General features: G+C 38.6%; 1 protein-coding gene across 1 annotated transcript in view; it reads left to right on the top strand.

The window, feature by feature from the left end:
- The window catches only part of PIK3C2G (phosphatidylinositol-4-phosphate 3-kinase catalytic subunit type 2 gamma), a gene marked incomplete at both ends in the record, with an annotated part of 201,175 nt that overhangs the window by 151,872 nt on the left and 34,445 nt on the right, over positions 1–14,858 (top strand). The window contains 3 exons of the mRNA XM_082311225.1: positions 6,212–6,404; positions 6,970–7,091; positions 11,801–11,909. Coding sequence (XP_082167351.1) covers positions 6,212–6,404; positions 6,970–7,091; positions 11,801–11,909 — 424 coding nt within the window. The remainder of the gene's footprint in view (positions 1–6,211; positions 6,405–6,969; positions 7,092–11,800; positions 11,910–14,858) is intronic.

Here is a 14,858-nt window from a genome sequence, read left to right as displayed (position 1 = left end):
TTTTTTTTTTTCTTTATTCTAATTTCTATTCGTGTTTGAACATAATTGGTGTTAGTTTAACACATGTATTAACTAACATTTTTACATGTCTAAACATGGGCAGAACGTCAGGTTTCATGTCGAGTAGTATTTTAACTTCCGAAAAGTGTATCCAGGCACTTTTCAAAATAAAGACTTTGGGATGGCCTGATACCCGGATCCATGCAGAACTTAGCCCTCTGTATAAGAATTTTCTGACCTACCCCCAGGAATGTTAATATATTGAGGGGTTTGTGAGCTTTGCATTACCTACATTGTCTTTATTCCTGTCCTTCAGAAAAATTCTTCCCTACCTCCTTGTTATACAAAAAGTCTGGGTGATAAAAAATCCAGTCACCCACTTCTCATGGTCACTCTGTAGCTTATTCCTGTATGTATTTTTCAGACTATCCTTAGAAAGCCAAGGAAATTGAAAGTTCTGGTTATTAGCCTAACTTCCAGTAGCTCTTAAATCCTTCACAATTCGTAGCTCCTTTTTCTCCATAATTACTTCCAAAACCATTTTATTGTTTTTAAAAAGTTCTTTTCTAGATAAGGAGTGTGGTCATTGGAATGTTAAAATCTGCCAACAGAAAGTTATTTCTTGTTCTAAGTACAAGGCAGTTATTGTAATCTTTCAGCTTCGACATATAATGTATATCTGCTGAAAACCCAATCTTCCGCTAGTGGAAATAGGAGAACAGTATTTCTCTGTATTTCTGTAGAAATAGGTTTCTTTTAGCAATTGTCTGAGTTTGGTTTGAGCAGTAATACTGACATTGCCTCTAGTGTTGTTTAAAAACAACATGAAATGATGAACGATCTCATAAATATTCCTGCCAAAACAATGCTAATTTGTTTTTTGCCGTCACCTTTTTAGCCAACAGAATAATGCTACCAGAGTTTGGACAGTAATGTACTGACCCCTTTCAGGATTGTAAAGCATTCTGTGTTTTACCGAATTCCTTTCCTCTCATTCTTGATTTAAGACATGTTCAACCATCTGTGGTCTCATTTGTGTACTGTATTCTTCTCACATTGGGTCAGTTCACTGCTATGAGCTGATGAGCGGCAGTGTTAAGCCTCACAGCTTACAGCCTTCTGGAAGGTCGCACCCTCAGATCATGGATAAACAATGCACCAATTGAGAGTTAAACAAGAGTTTCTGTGTTTGCTTGTCAGTTCTGTGCACCTAGTGCCAAATGAAACATTGTCATCTCTCCAGCATTTGCCCTGAACTCAGTTTGATCCTTGAAACTCAATTTGATCCTTTCCCCTCCCTCCTTTCCTCTTCCCCTGACAACACAGTTTTACCAGAAACTGGAAACCCATCTTACCTCTGGATATAAATTTCCTCTTTGGCTTTCTGCAGATGTCTTCAAATGTCAGCATGGTGTTGCATGCTGTGTGACATTTTTAATGCGCCTGTAAAGGGATGTATATTTAAAATTATTTTTAAGGGATTAAAGTTAGCCTAATGCAATGAATGGAGTTGATTTCAATTGATTGCAGTATGCAATCTAGCCCACTCATAGAAGCCCATGAATGAGAGATGCATGGTGGATCTGACAATTACCCGCAAAGCACCATTGCATATCTTCAGCAGCCTGATTGAGGGGGGTGCTGCTTGGGTCAGCTGCCATCTTTACTTATTTATTTACAGAATCATTTGTTCGGTACCTGTCATTGCCGAGGTCAAGCATATCCACTCCAAACCACGAATGCCGGCAGTTGCAAAACTGGACAATTCACAGTAACTCCTTTCAAAACATGACACTAATCTCAAACTGGTCAGCCGATCCCTGTTTCTCAGGTGGCTGCAGATATTTCAGCAAGAAATCTCCCAAACAACCGAAAAACCCATGAAAGCTGGTGACTTCTGAAAGGGCACAGACAAAACTATGGTACTAAACTCCTCTCAGCGGCATTCAAGCAGTTTGTAAAGATTGTGGTAGATGTGCCTCAAAGGAACAGAGGCAGACTTCCTCCTTGAATTTATGTTGTCTGAGGCATTCATACTGTTGTACAACCCCCCCATACCACCAGCTCAGGGGAGAGGAATGTCCTCTGTTCAGGGAGAGGCGCATAGGAGGACTAGTAAGGAAACTAGACTGGAAGATGCGCTTCAGGAGAGTACGTGATGTGCTCAGCCCATGGGACCAGAGTTAGTCTGAAGTAAACCTGGATTTTAAAGCCTAGCAAACTAAGGGGTAAAAAGAATATGATTATTGCCCATATACTATCACATTGGGAAATAGGGTATTAAACTGAAGGGTTATGACTGCTGTACACAAAAAGAATATCAACAGTCCATGAATAAATGTTGCTGAAAATTAGAACAAGTCTGTCCCTGAAAGCAGTAATATGCTGGAAAAGTCTGTCAAGAGCTGTTGGGGGCATACTACCAACTTGTTTTAAAATGGACCCTGGTAAATTCATGGATGGAAAAGTTGGATATAAATGAAATACCATGTTCATTAACATCTGAGAATCCCATGAAAATAAATTTTGCTCATTATACTCTAAATTATTTCAGGCCTAGATGGAAATGAGAAGCAGGATACCATCAAGGATGATAAACTTATTCTGAAGTTTGGGGTGAATATTTATTATTATATATACCAAGACTAAGATCTGGATAACTAGTCAGTAATAATGAGTGTGTGTGGTCTTAAAAGGCTGTGGAGAAAGGCTGCTCTCCCCAAAAAGATCTAAGCACCAACCCTCAGAATACCTGTCCAATAAGAAATGTCTACTTTCTAAAAATCAAGGCACCAACTCTCACTAGTCACTCTTGAAAACGTTAGCCAATCTTTTCATCCATCTCTGTTTACACAAGCAACCAACCAGTCTGTGCATGTTTTACCTGATACCGTAATTTGACAGTTCTGTAGAAAGACTGTGAGCCAAATCTGAAATTCAAAGTCAGTTTAGCAGGTGGAAAGCGGAAAGTCATTACTTTTCAATAATCCCAGATATTTAACTCACTTTTCTGAGAATTAGATCAGACACCAATCTGCATGGTAAATGGATATTGCCATGTGGAAAAAAATATTTTTTCTGCTTGACAACTGTGTGTTAGCAATATTGTGATTCACAATTAATGTTGCTTTAGTTAATGACAGTTTCCTGTTTTCTTCTGATTAACCTGTGTTTTTGATGCCCTTCATATGGGAAAACTGAAGTGACCTATCTATAGACCATTAGGCAATTCTCTAAGCAGCTTGGGCTAACAGAGCTCTGAAATAACTAAGAAACTTTTTGTCATCTTTGTGAAGGCAGAGCCAGCTTTAGGCACAGGCAAAGATGGTAGTGGCTTAGGGAGCAAGAGGATCTCAGCAATGAATACCCGTGACATTACCAACTTCACCTATTTCTATACAGACTTTTTAGCAGGGCCTTTAGCGATAGGACAAGGACTAATGGTTTTAAACTAAAGGAGGGTAGATTTAGACTAAACACAAGGCAAAAATTTTTCATGATGAGGGTGGTGAAACACTGGAACAGGTTACCCAGAGAGGTGGTAGATGCCCCATCCTTGGAAACATTCAGGGACAGGCTAGATGGGGCTCTGAGCAATCTGATCTAGTTGAAGATGTCCCTGCCAATTGCAGGGGTGATGGACTAGATGACCTTTAAAGGTCCCTTCCATCCCAAACCATTCTATGATTCTGTGATTCTATGGCTAAACTTAATGTGGCTGTAGAGAAAAGGTGTATGGGGATCTCAAAGAGTTCAAGGAGAAAGTTCCACCACTGATCCTTAGGATGAACTTCAAAAATGCTAGCAGAAAGAGGAATCGGATTGCCACAATGTGGTGAACTAGGTCCGTAAATTAATCCACACCAAAAATAAGCTGCAAAGTTAAAAAAGACAGGACGCATGGGTTTGACGTACCGCACTGCTCCATACATAGTTAGGAACCGGCTTTTGGGAGACTGTGGGAAAGAAGGTTTCCTTAAGCCAGTTTGCTGTTGAAAGAAAGTGCAGAGAACCGTAACCGGAGTTGTTCTGCCTTGCTGTGAAGACACACTCTGAGATGTCATCAGAAGAGCAAAGAGACCTTTTCAATTCTTTGTTGATCACATGACATAAGGATTGCTTAACATTGTCTGTTCTAACAGGGAGGACTGCATACAGAGAAAACAGAATATTGAGAGAGGGAGAAAACAACATATACTTCTTATTTTATTTTAAATGTAATCATTTAAAATAACTCACAGGGAAAACCTGCAACAATGACAACAAAAGCCTCTGTTTATGTTTAAAGTATGTGATTAGCAATCTGGGTGTTAAAAGTACTTTAGAAGCTTAATGAACCCATGGAAAGAGAAGTGGTATTCTGATATCAGCTGTTCTGTGTAGTGATGATGTCTGAATTAATACTAGTTTATAGGCCGAGGCCTGCTTTATGCGAATTAAAATGCACTGTATTGAGCTGCAAAGTTAACTTGCCTCTTATAGTAATATTGCAAATTCCCTAAATGCTTTACTATAATATGGCCCAGTTACAGATTCTATAACCTAAATCATGTCTCAGTGATTTAGGAAGTGTTTAAACTATGCATTAAATTAAATACACAGGAGTTAAAAAGGAAAGGTTCACCACAGATGCAACCTAATTCATCAGCACTGAATTGATATTGTACTAATATTTTGAAATGAGATTTGTTTTCTTGTTTTCCATTTGAGTGTTAATTTGTGTCATTTATTAAATAGTCTGTATATATCTGTTTCTGGCGAATGTAATTAATAATTAAGATAATTAACTGAATCGATTCAGAGATACCTTTACTTGTATTACATTACGAAAAACATATACATCTTCTTTCCTCAGTTTAGTATGCCTAATTGGTGTATGATAAATTCACACAGTGTTTTGAATGAAATCTCAGCTGGGGGGGATGACACAGCGAGCTGGGGAGCTATCTGCAGGTAGAATGTTCTTTTTGGTATGGTTGCATCTGTGAAGCTACAGACTTTGGCCAGAACATCTGAGATCATGAAAATTAGGCTAATGCAATGAATGGAGTTGATTTCAGTTGATTGCAGCATGCAATCCAACCCACTCACAGAAACCCATGAATAAGAATTTAATTTAAAATGACAGGTGAAGCATTTGCTCAGCTTTGAACAGGGGATGATGAAGGGTATTGTCAGCCCTTGTAAGCTAGTTATAGTCCAAAACTGGAAAAAAGAAAAAAAAACAAAACAAAACAACCTGACAATTTGGTAGAGGTTTGCTGCCATTTGGCCTGAAACTAATGGGTTGTTGTTCTATAACATCAGAACCTATCCAGAATATCTTCAGAGAGCTGTAGAAATAAGCAGAGAAATAGAAAAAAAAATTTGCCTCACAAGTTAAACAGGTCTTAACCAGCAATTGAATTCAAGAGGGCAAGTGTTTTCTAATGAGTACGGCATCTTACTCTTCAAAGACCAGTGATTATGTTGCAGTGTGATTTCTCAAGTTGAGTTCACTCTGATGTTAAAACAGGTTTGCAGTACATATCTACATGTATATCTAGTTATTATTTTATCTATTGTGTCTTTTCTAATGAAGGATCTTAAAACTCCAGGAAATTAGAAGTGCATTCTGGCTCCCCTTGCACAGGGATGAGATGGGGCAGATAGGGGGAGAAAATTTCTCTTTCTTTTTTTTTCTGTCTTAAGCAGCTCCACAGGGATAGAGCTTTTAAGAACTGGGTAGAGGATTTAACAACACATCATGCACAGCTAAATCACAAAATGGATACAAGAGCCTTGTGCAAACACGTGTAAGTCCATGTGAGGTTAGTGTAACCAAAAGGAAAGTGCTAGGGCACTCTCTCCTACCTATCAAAGTGAACACATGTTCTACCCTGGAACTCCTCAAAACACATGGAAATGTTCTGTCCATCTCTATTGTCTGAAAGAAGGCTGATGGTATCCAGCTCATGAAGAATAACTACCCCAAGGTAAGCCATGAGACAGGCTATGGCAAGAGCACTCCTTTAAGTGGTAGAGCTCAGGGGCTGAACATGCTGTATTGCTGCAAATAGCAGTGACTGGTGTGTATGTGGGTTCATATTTGTGTGAGGTAGGTTTTAGAATTTGGGGTTTTTTTGGTTCTTGCATCCATGAAACCGAGGATCAAGAAATGGAAACAAAACAGATGCATAAATAGCGCCTCTTCTGTTTGTTTGTTATTCAGGAAAATAAAGGAAAGTTTGGAGTGCTTTCCTGTTAAACTCAATAACTTGATCCACACACTTGCACAGATGTCAGTGACAGGCTCTGCAAAGCCTCCAGCTCCAGAGACTGTCCCCCAAGAATGGATGATGCTGACCACAGAGAAGGCAATCGCAAGAGCCACCATTTTGGGGTTCAACAAAAAGTCTGACTCTGTATGTATTATGTTCTTTGCTTGCCCTCCTTTGCCTTGATCTTTAATGACTCTTCTGTGAGCTTATACACTTTCCCTCCTACTTTATAGAAGATGTGCTTGTGCCACATTAAAAGGATCACAGGATGAACAGCAGTGCCATAAGCTACCGGAGAGAAAGAACACCAGGCAGACAGCTATTAGCAGGGAGCCATTAAGGAGAACAGTTCATGCCCTATAGTGAAAAATAAATCAAGATCTAATTAAAGCATCCAGAAGGAAAGCATGGCACAAAATTAGGAAGCCTAATAGAAATCGGAGGCTGTTATATGATGCTTTAATGGTGCATTATTAGTTTTCACACACTGCAGTGATCTTTCAGTGTTTGAGTTGTATGCTATCCAGGCAAGTTTCTCTTTCTGTGCAGCGAAGACTACAAATTACAAACTGAATTCTCTGGCACTTGGCACTACATTAAAGAAAGGTTTTTCTTTGTTAAAATCACCCTATATTTTCTCTTGTACAATTTTTTTAATGTACCTCTCTGATCATTTCTCTTTTCTGCCTCTCCCTTTTCCCCAATACAGCTATATCTAGTCCAGGTGGTGCAAACCTGCAATGTGGTCACTTTTGTGGAAAAATCATTCGACCAGTTCTCAAAACTTCACAGCCATCTCCAGAAGCAATTTCCATCACATGCCCTCCCAGAGTAAGGCAGCATATTAGCGAATGTTATTCTGCTGTTAAATGGTTCTCTCTGTGCACAGATAAAAATGTGAGAAAATGTATGGCAGACATATTTTTAGAAACACAAAGGCAATGTGACATATTCTATCAAGCCTTCTATTCACCCCCAGAAGAAACTGAATCATAGACCATTGTGACAATCGAACTTTTATATATTTTATTGTTCCTTTTTAATGGCAGAAGTGGGGAACAGCTTGGGCCTGACACAGCTATTCCTGAAATCAGCGCGTAAGTGGTATTGACTTCATTAAAGGCACAATAGGACCTTTAATAGTTTTTATTTTCTGCATGATGTTGATCAAAACTCATAGCAAAATCCACATATTAAAGCAATGTAGGAATATTCATGCTGGGTCAGAACAGAAACAAACCAATCTCTGACACTGGCAGGCGTGATCAACCTTTTTACAAAAAAACTGCCCAGCTATGAAATATGGAATAATCTTATGTACTATCCTGGTCCCCAAAACTGATTCTTTGTGCCTTGCATCATTCAGTTTAATATCTCTTGAAAAATATGCTATCATTAGTTGCAATAATTCTGAGTATTACTTTTTATCCATGTCCATGTCTATTCCTGCTTTTCATATTCCGAATCTTATTTCTTCACAGTTTCCTGGAACAGTGAGTCCCATGGTTAATTTCTGTCTTATGTAAAACAGCTTTGCCTTATGTCATCGTTGTCCATGGCTTTGGTAATACAAGCGGAGTTATGTATTCTACAAATATCATATACATTATACTGCATACACCACTGAGAACACAGTAGTCCTCTCTTAAACAGTCACGCTGACTCACCTGATACAAGCCCTTCTTCAAGCTCAATCTCCAATAAAACATAAAGCTGGCCAAAAAGACAAGCAGTTTACTTGAACCAAGCTGAGAATCAAGTGATACGCTTGAAAAATAGAAAGGTCATTGAGGTTTGACCTGAAGTAAATAGCCACAGACAAGATGGTTTTGATTTAAAAAGTAAAGTCCACAAATTTCAGATCTAAATTTGATATTCCCCCAAGCTTGTGTGAGGCATTCAGTTAAGTGGCTTTAGGTTAGTTAACTCTACAGAAACTTTCTCCTACCTGAGGGGATTTTAATTGACTCCAATTTGACTCATTATGACTGGCTCACATGAACTGGTGTGCAGCAGCTGATGAGAACTGGAATTTCACTAAACACTGAAAGTGCTTGAATCATGGGTTTGATTTGGGGATATTTGCACGCTAACTATTAGGTTGTAAAATAAAATATTTAACAAGTACCTGTTTATGATTTTTTCCTGTGGTGAGCAGAGCCCTTTGAAGGAAAATATATTTCTCTTTAGAAATGCATAGACCTCAGAAACCCTGTAGTGAATTTCAAAAATAGTACTAGCCATTTTTCAGATAAATCAACCTTTAATAAAATCCCTCACAACATTTTCACTGCAAAAGAGAGTTCCAGAACTCACAGAAAGTTAATCTGCGTATACTGAAGCTGTGTCTGAGAGCTCCAGAGCTTTATTGTCATAATTCAGTCCCAGCACTAAGCTGTCACAGTATGATCTTTCCCCAAGACTGTGTTAAAGTAATTAGTTTTATGATGTTTCTTTATATGTATGTTCTTTAATGTTAAAGTTTTGGTTTGTTTTCTAACAGAACTTTGTCAGTTTGAGGCTTTTCATGTATTCCAGATTTTATTCTAATAATAAAAACCTAATTATTTCTTTATAGGGAGTTATCACTGAAACTGCCATACTGTATCAGACCATTAGTCTGTCTGAGTGTTACAAAGCTCCAGCTCTGGCCGATGCCAGGTGCTTCAAAGGAAGGAAAAAGCCTTGTTCCATAATGTAACCACAAAATCAGTTTGAAAATGTATGATTTAAAAGTAAAATGTCTACTATTACTAGAATAATTGGAACTGCTAACAGAAAGGACTTGGTTACTGCTTTGTATTGATTCATGAAATTGTATATATTCATGTCTCATTAGGAGGAAATAATGCAATATGAGTCTGCTTCATACAAGTGCTAAATGCTGGCTATATCACAAGAAACTAATGGCAAAAGCTCGGAGTTCTTAGTGTCTCAAATTTTGCTATTGACATGTAAACATTCAGCCCATATTTATAAGTCAAAGCACAGCTGCCCCAAGCAAGCCCTTGCACTCTAGCACCTTCCCTCTTATTTGGTTTCAGACAGAGTATTAATTGTGTTTAATTATTGTTTTTTAAAAGGCCAAAAATCTTTTCACCCAACAAGCATTTTAGTGATGTAATTTATACACAGAATGTTCGTCAAGCTAATAAGTAGGAAATGGAATCTGCTATGCAGGATACCTGCGCGCGGCACAAGTTTATATTTTTCTGATATACTTAAGATAGATGAAAAGCTCAAAATCATCTTGGGAAGTTAACCTTTTCTAACACAAGTGTGTTCACAAGTGCAAAGTCAGTTTCAGCCATAGGCGCAATTCAGCAAAAGCATGAAGACCTTTTATAGACGTGTTCAGTACTGCCACAAGGTTCGTATTGTCCTCCACTGCAGCAGAGTTACTGGTGCTATCAATCAGCAGTTTCTCTGTCCTCTGTTTGGCCACTGTGCTTAGGATGCATCTTCTGAGGGCCTGCATTTTACAGCCAGAGTCCTCTCTTTGTGTTATACAGTCTAATTCATTTTAAGCTGCTTCTAAACAGAACCTCCCTACCATCTCTTGAAAGAAGTCCTTTTTGTGACCCAGAGGAACCCAGAACACTCACAGGCTATCTGCGTGCCAAATGACCTGGGCTCTATTTTTATCTGTGCAGCTCATATATGTCATGATCCTGGGTCATATCACTTCCCCCTCTTCATTGTGTGTCCTGCCACTGTAATTTCATGGGACAAGAATTGCCTCTTACTATTCATTTGTACAGCGCCTAACTGAGCCCTGATCTTTCAGTGCTATAGGCAAAAATAATCAAAAGGTCATACATACATACAATATGCTTCTATCATCCTGGCCCCTTGCTGTTTTAATTGCAGACTAAGTTATACCAGTGCTGGGTTCTTCCTCAGCAGTATTACACAAGATAGGTAAAGATCTGTCTGCTCCTAAAAAGAATTACAATATCTTGTTAATCAGTATTCTCTTCATAAAAGGCTTTCTGTTACAAAACAAGCTTAAAAAAGCCCAACCCAACAGGTCTAATTACAGTTCATAAAATCTAATTACATTGAATCTTTTGGTAACAAAAACTGTGGGTTAATCATCTTGAGTCATTTCATTTTCACTCGGTGAGGCTGCTATTTGCCATTTTTAAGGCTGGGTGGTTTGCAAAGCTGGACAGTGTTCCTCTCTAGGGATGGGAATCCAGTGCTCCATGTATTGCTATTTGGCTGGCCTTTGGAAAGCTGATGACATCTTATCACTGAGCTGTGGAATTGGGTAAAACCTGTTCGAAGTAGGATCTGACCAGCTGCCTTTCAAAAGGCCAGCCAAGTGCCTCTTCTCAGTGTATTGCACTGCTAGATGGCTCTTTAGTTGTTTGTCTGAAGCCTTCAGATATCTCTTGACATCTAGTGGATAAACAAGGTTGTACCAGAAAAAAGAAGTTTGTAAACAAGACACGGTTAACTATTTACTGTGGTGGTGTAACATGAAATACAACCAGATCAAAACTTCTACCTTTCTATATCACATAGATTAGAGGATGTAAAGCATAATATTAGTTATGAATCCCAACATTAGCAATCCATATCACAAAACCCATTACATGCAATTTAGCACAGATAGCTTTTCTAATGCTCCTTCAACCTGAGAGAAAAACAGTGCTTGTCAGGGCAAGGTTAATATAAATTGATTATGTGTATTGTTAAAAATCTAACCTTTTGACTGATCTAATGTGTGTTGTTTCTAAAACGCAAAGATGATTCAAGTAAAAAAAATGTGGGGTTTTGACATTTTCAATCACCAAAGCATTTGAAAATTGGCATAAGGCCATTCTATGCATATGTCATTTATTTACTAAACTGAAATGAAATTCATCTTAATAAAAATTCAGCAAGAACACTACTATTATTATTGTTATTGCTTTTGTTGGGATTGATTTTGTTATTGTGATGATCATTTGTTTTCACATATTACTTTTATTATACTAACACCTGAAATTACATATGGGATCAGGGACCTGCTCTGAAAAACTTATCTACACTCTAAATAGCTAAGGTAAAAAAGCAAGCAATGATATATTCATAAGATGTCACATTGTTGCTCTAAGGCTTTGGTACTCAATGTTCTATGGTAAGGGTTTGCATAGCATGACCCCTGGGCTGAGATCAGAGATCTGTTGTGCCGTGCATGGTGCAAAAAATGGGGAGGGTTGTGTTTTCCTGGGATCATAAAGGGCCAATTTTTTAGAGGTATTTAGATACCGTAAAATGCAAATAAATGCCTTTTAGGATTTTTTTCTTTTTTTTTTTTTCTTAATTAATGATTTAGACAGAAAAAGGGGTACAGTATGAAACAGAATATCAGCAAATTATTAGAAGAACCAGAGTCAGAGGGTAAACAATCCTCTGAACACTGTACTCATCCCTTCTTCTACCTGCAAAACCTTTTAGAAAGTGCTAACTTTCTTCTGTTAAATAGAGCTGGAAATATTTTCAGCAAATACAGTACAAGAGTTATACTTACGAATATTCTTCTTTTGCAGGTTTCCCCACTCATGGCATTTACCTTTTACAGATCTTGAACATAAAAGAGTGAAGGATTTGAATCTCTATCTGAAGCAGCTATTAAGTGGATCCAGGAAACTGGCTAATGTGAGCACTTCCAGTATTTATTTTATTTGCATATGACTTTTAGTAGCATCGTACCAAAAGAATCAGGAAGCTTTCCATGGCCTCATTTGAAAAAAAAAAAAAAAATTACATAAATGACATGTCTTCTAATGCAGCTGCTTTGAGACGGAGCCATTGTAGCATTCATCAGAATGTATGACAAAGACAAGAATGACTGAAAAATAGTTTATTAGACCTGGCAGGGCATTTTTCAAAATAACTTCTCTTCCTTTGCTGCTATCCAAAAGTAGTGATTCACTGAATTTTTGACAGTAAGGAGTAGGTTCTGAGGAATGTAATGTCTAAAAAAGGAATAAGTTTTGAAATATTGAAAAGTCTGATTTTGACAGTTTTTAAATGAAAAGTTCGATTCTTTCAGCCTGGAAACACTCTTAATTTCAAAATTTAGTTAACATGTAGAATAAATTGTTTTGCAAACATAAAACCAAAACCAGAATGTTTCAATATTATCAGAATGACACATTGTGTATATTAAAATTGGTGTTTTCTCATTTTTTATTCATTATTGTTTTCTGAGATTTCATGTTCCCCTCCTGTTTCAAAATGGAAAATTGAAATGCCAACAAACACTGACTCTTCATTGTCTGGCCCAGGACAAAGCCTTATGCATCTCAGCATCGTAAAAGTCAGGGCCAAGAGCAACTAACAGGCCCCATGCACCCTGGGAGGATCATTACACTGCCTCACTTCAGAAGCTGGTTAATTACTGATGGTGACACCAGGGTCTGAGAGAAAGGAGCATCTCCCAGCGACCAGCTGTTGTCAGGAAAGCTGTTAGGCAGGAAAAAAGGGTGTTTTACGTTAGAACCTAGGCTTATGTAGAGGCTAGTAAATTCAAGGGAGCCAAGGCATGAGCTCGTGCGTTGACCCTGCTGTTTCACTGTTGGCACGCTCTCTAGCAGAGCTTGGGCCTCTGCCAGGGGAGCCATGTCATGTCCCATGGCCTCAGGGCCATAGCACAAACTGGGGCTGGTTTGGTTTAGTAGCATAGACGGTCTAGGATGCCAAAAGAGGGTATGACAGGATGTTTTTTCTCCAAAATTTCAAACATCTTGCAGGAAGAGAAAAATGTTTGCTGCCTAACTATATAACTTTCCCAGCTGTGACTGTAATGGAGATTAAAGAGGAAATTGTCCATATGTAAAACAAACAGTTTTCTTATTAATATGAATATAAATTCTGTGCCCTGAGTTGAAATTGAGATTTCCAAAGAGGACAGATAATATCTGTCTCACAGAGTTACACTTCGTTTGGTATGGACAGCTGACTTGGGTGCTTGCCTCACTTGACTGACCTTGCCAAATAAACCGCACAAGTTGGGGTTAATTGTTGTGCAATTTCTGTCACTCATGTTAAGGTCGTGGGTTTATTTTACATTAGCGCCTTTTGGTCACAGCTGAGGAAAAACTGATATAAGCCAGTGACCTAGAAATGAAGAGCTCTGTATCTTCTGCTGTGCTCTGGGCTGCTGTAAGGTACATGGATTTTCAATTTGGGCCAAGCACTGCTGTGTAGGAGCCTAATCTACAGTTGAAAAATTAGACTGCCTAAAGCCCTGGGATAGTAATAAAAACATTTCCTGGTCACACGCAGAAGCTCTCTTTTCCCTCCTGCTCCATGGTCTGTGGATGGGCTAGTGATCAGCCAGAGCATGCTGCCTTGCAATGGGCTTCCTAATGCCTTTCCTCCTCCCTTTATGGTCCTGCAGCATGCACCCGTGGAGCTGGGTAAGTTCTCCCACCACGTTGCTGCTGGGACACTGGGACACAACCACAAATAGGTATTCAGAAGGAACTATGGACGGATCTGCTTGGGGACATACGCTCGTGTGGCTCTGAATGAGCCCAGTGGGGCTAATCTGACATGCTGGACTATGCAGTTGCTGAAAACCGTTCCGGTCTGGTACAGCCTATAGTGCTGAACCATGAGGAGAAAAAAACAATTTTGTGCCTAAGAGGGCTGCACAGCTACTGGTGTGCTGGCCTTGGGGGCCACGATAATAAATGGAGTAATGAGCAGATTGTTTCCATCTGTAAAGTGCTATTGCACGTAGGAAATCATCTTGCTTAGCACCATGCAGCTAACCCGCAAATCTAGATAATAACCTTTAAAGTTATTGATACTCTATAAACATTGAATCATTATTTTTACTTCAATATGCTTCTCCTGCTGGGAGATGTGAGAAATTTAGAAAATACTGACGTGTTCTGACCCATTTAGAACAAGGAAACCAGTCAGTGGGTAATTTCCTTTGTATTCCCAGCTGAAGGCTTCTCTTCTACTTTTTTCCTTTGGTATGACTCTTTTGAAGGTGTCATCGTGTCTTCTTGGTTTTACTCAGAGCAGAAAGCAAAGCTAGGAGGCTTTCTTGATAAAAATAAATACAATTATTTTGTCTCTCTTCATGCCTTGGACAACTTTGCAGTGAAATTTGTCCTTTTTCTCAAATTGCTAGGGAGCCTGACTGAAACCATTTAGTGAGTTTTCTGTTCTCAAGCATTATCAAACCATCATTCCTATGAAATAGTAAAACTATGTAGGAATAAATAATTAATTCAGAAATTTGTGAAGAAATCTTGTAAGAACAGATGCCTGTAGAGCAAGACTCCCTTTACTTTCTTGACATAGTCATTTCTTTCTGCTGAATTGTACCTGTACGGTATCGTAGCTGTATTGTAGCTGTACGGTATGCTGGACTGTTGTGTGAGATGGAGAAAAAAGCTTTTATTTCATTATAAAATACCATTGCTACCACTGTAAACACATTACCCTGACTGACTAGACACCATTTTTAGCCCTGAAAGGTTTAGTCCAGTCCACACAGGATTGACTACACGCTTGGTTCTACCAATTAAGTAATTAAAAATCCTGGAAATAAAGAATTGGATTATATCCAAAGTCCTTCCTTAG

Source organism: Platalea leucorodia (genome assembly GCF_965183815.1).
Source record: "Platalea leucorodia genome assembly, chromosome: 4".
Lineage (NCBI taxonomy): Eukaryota > Metazoa > Chordata > Aves > Pelecaniformes > Threskiornithidae > Platalea > Platalea leucorodia.
The sequence above is the reverse complement of the archived record's forward strand: the minus strand, read 5'-3'. Positions and strand labels throughout refer to the sequence as shown.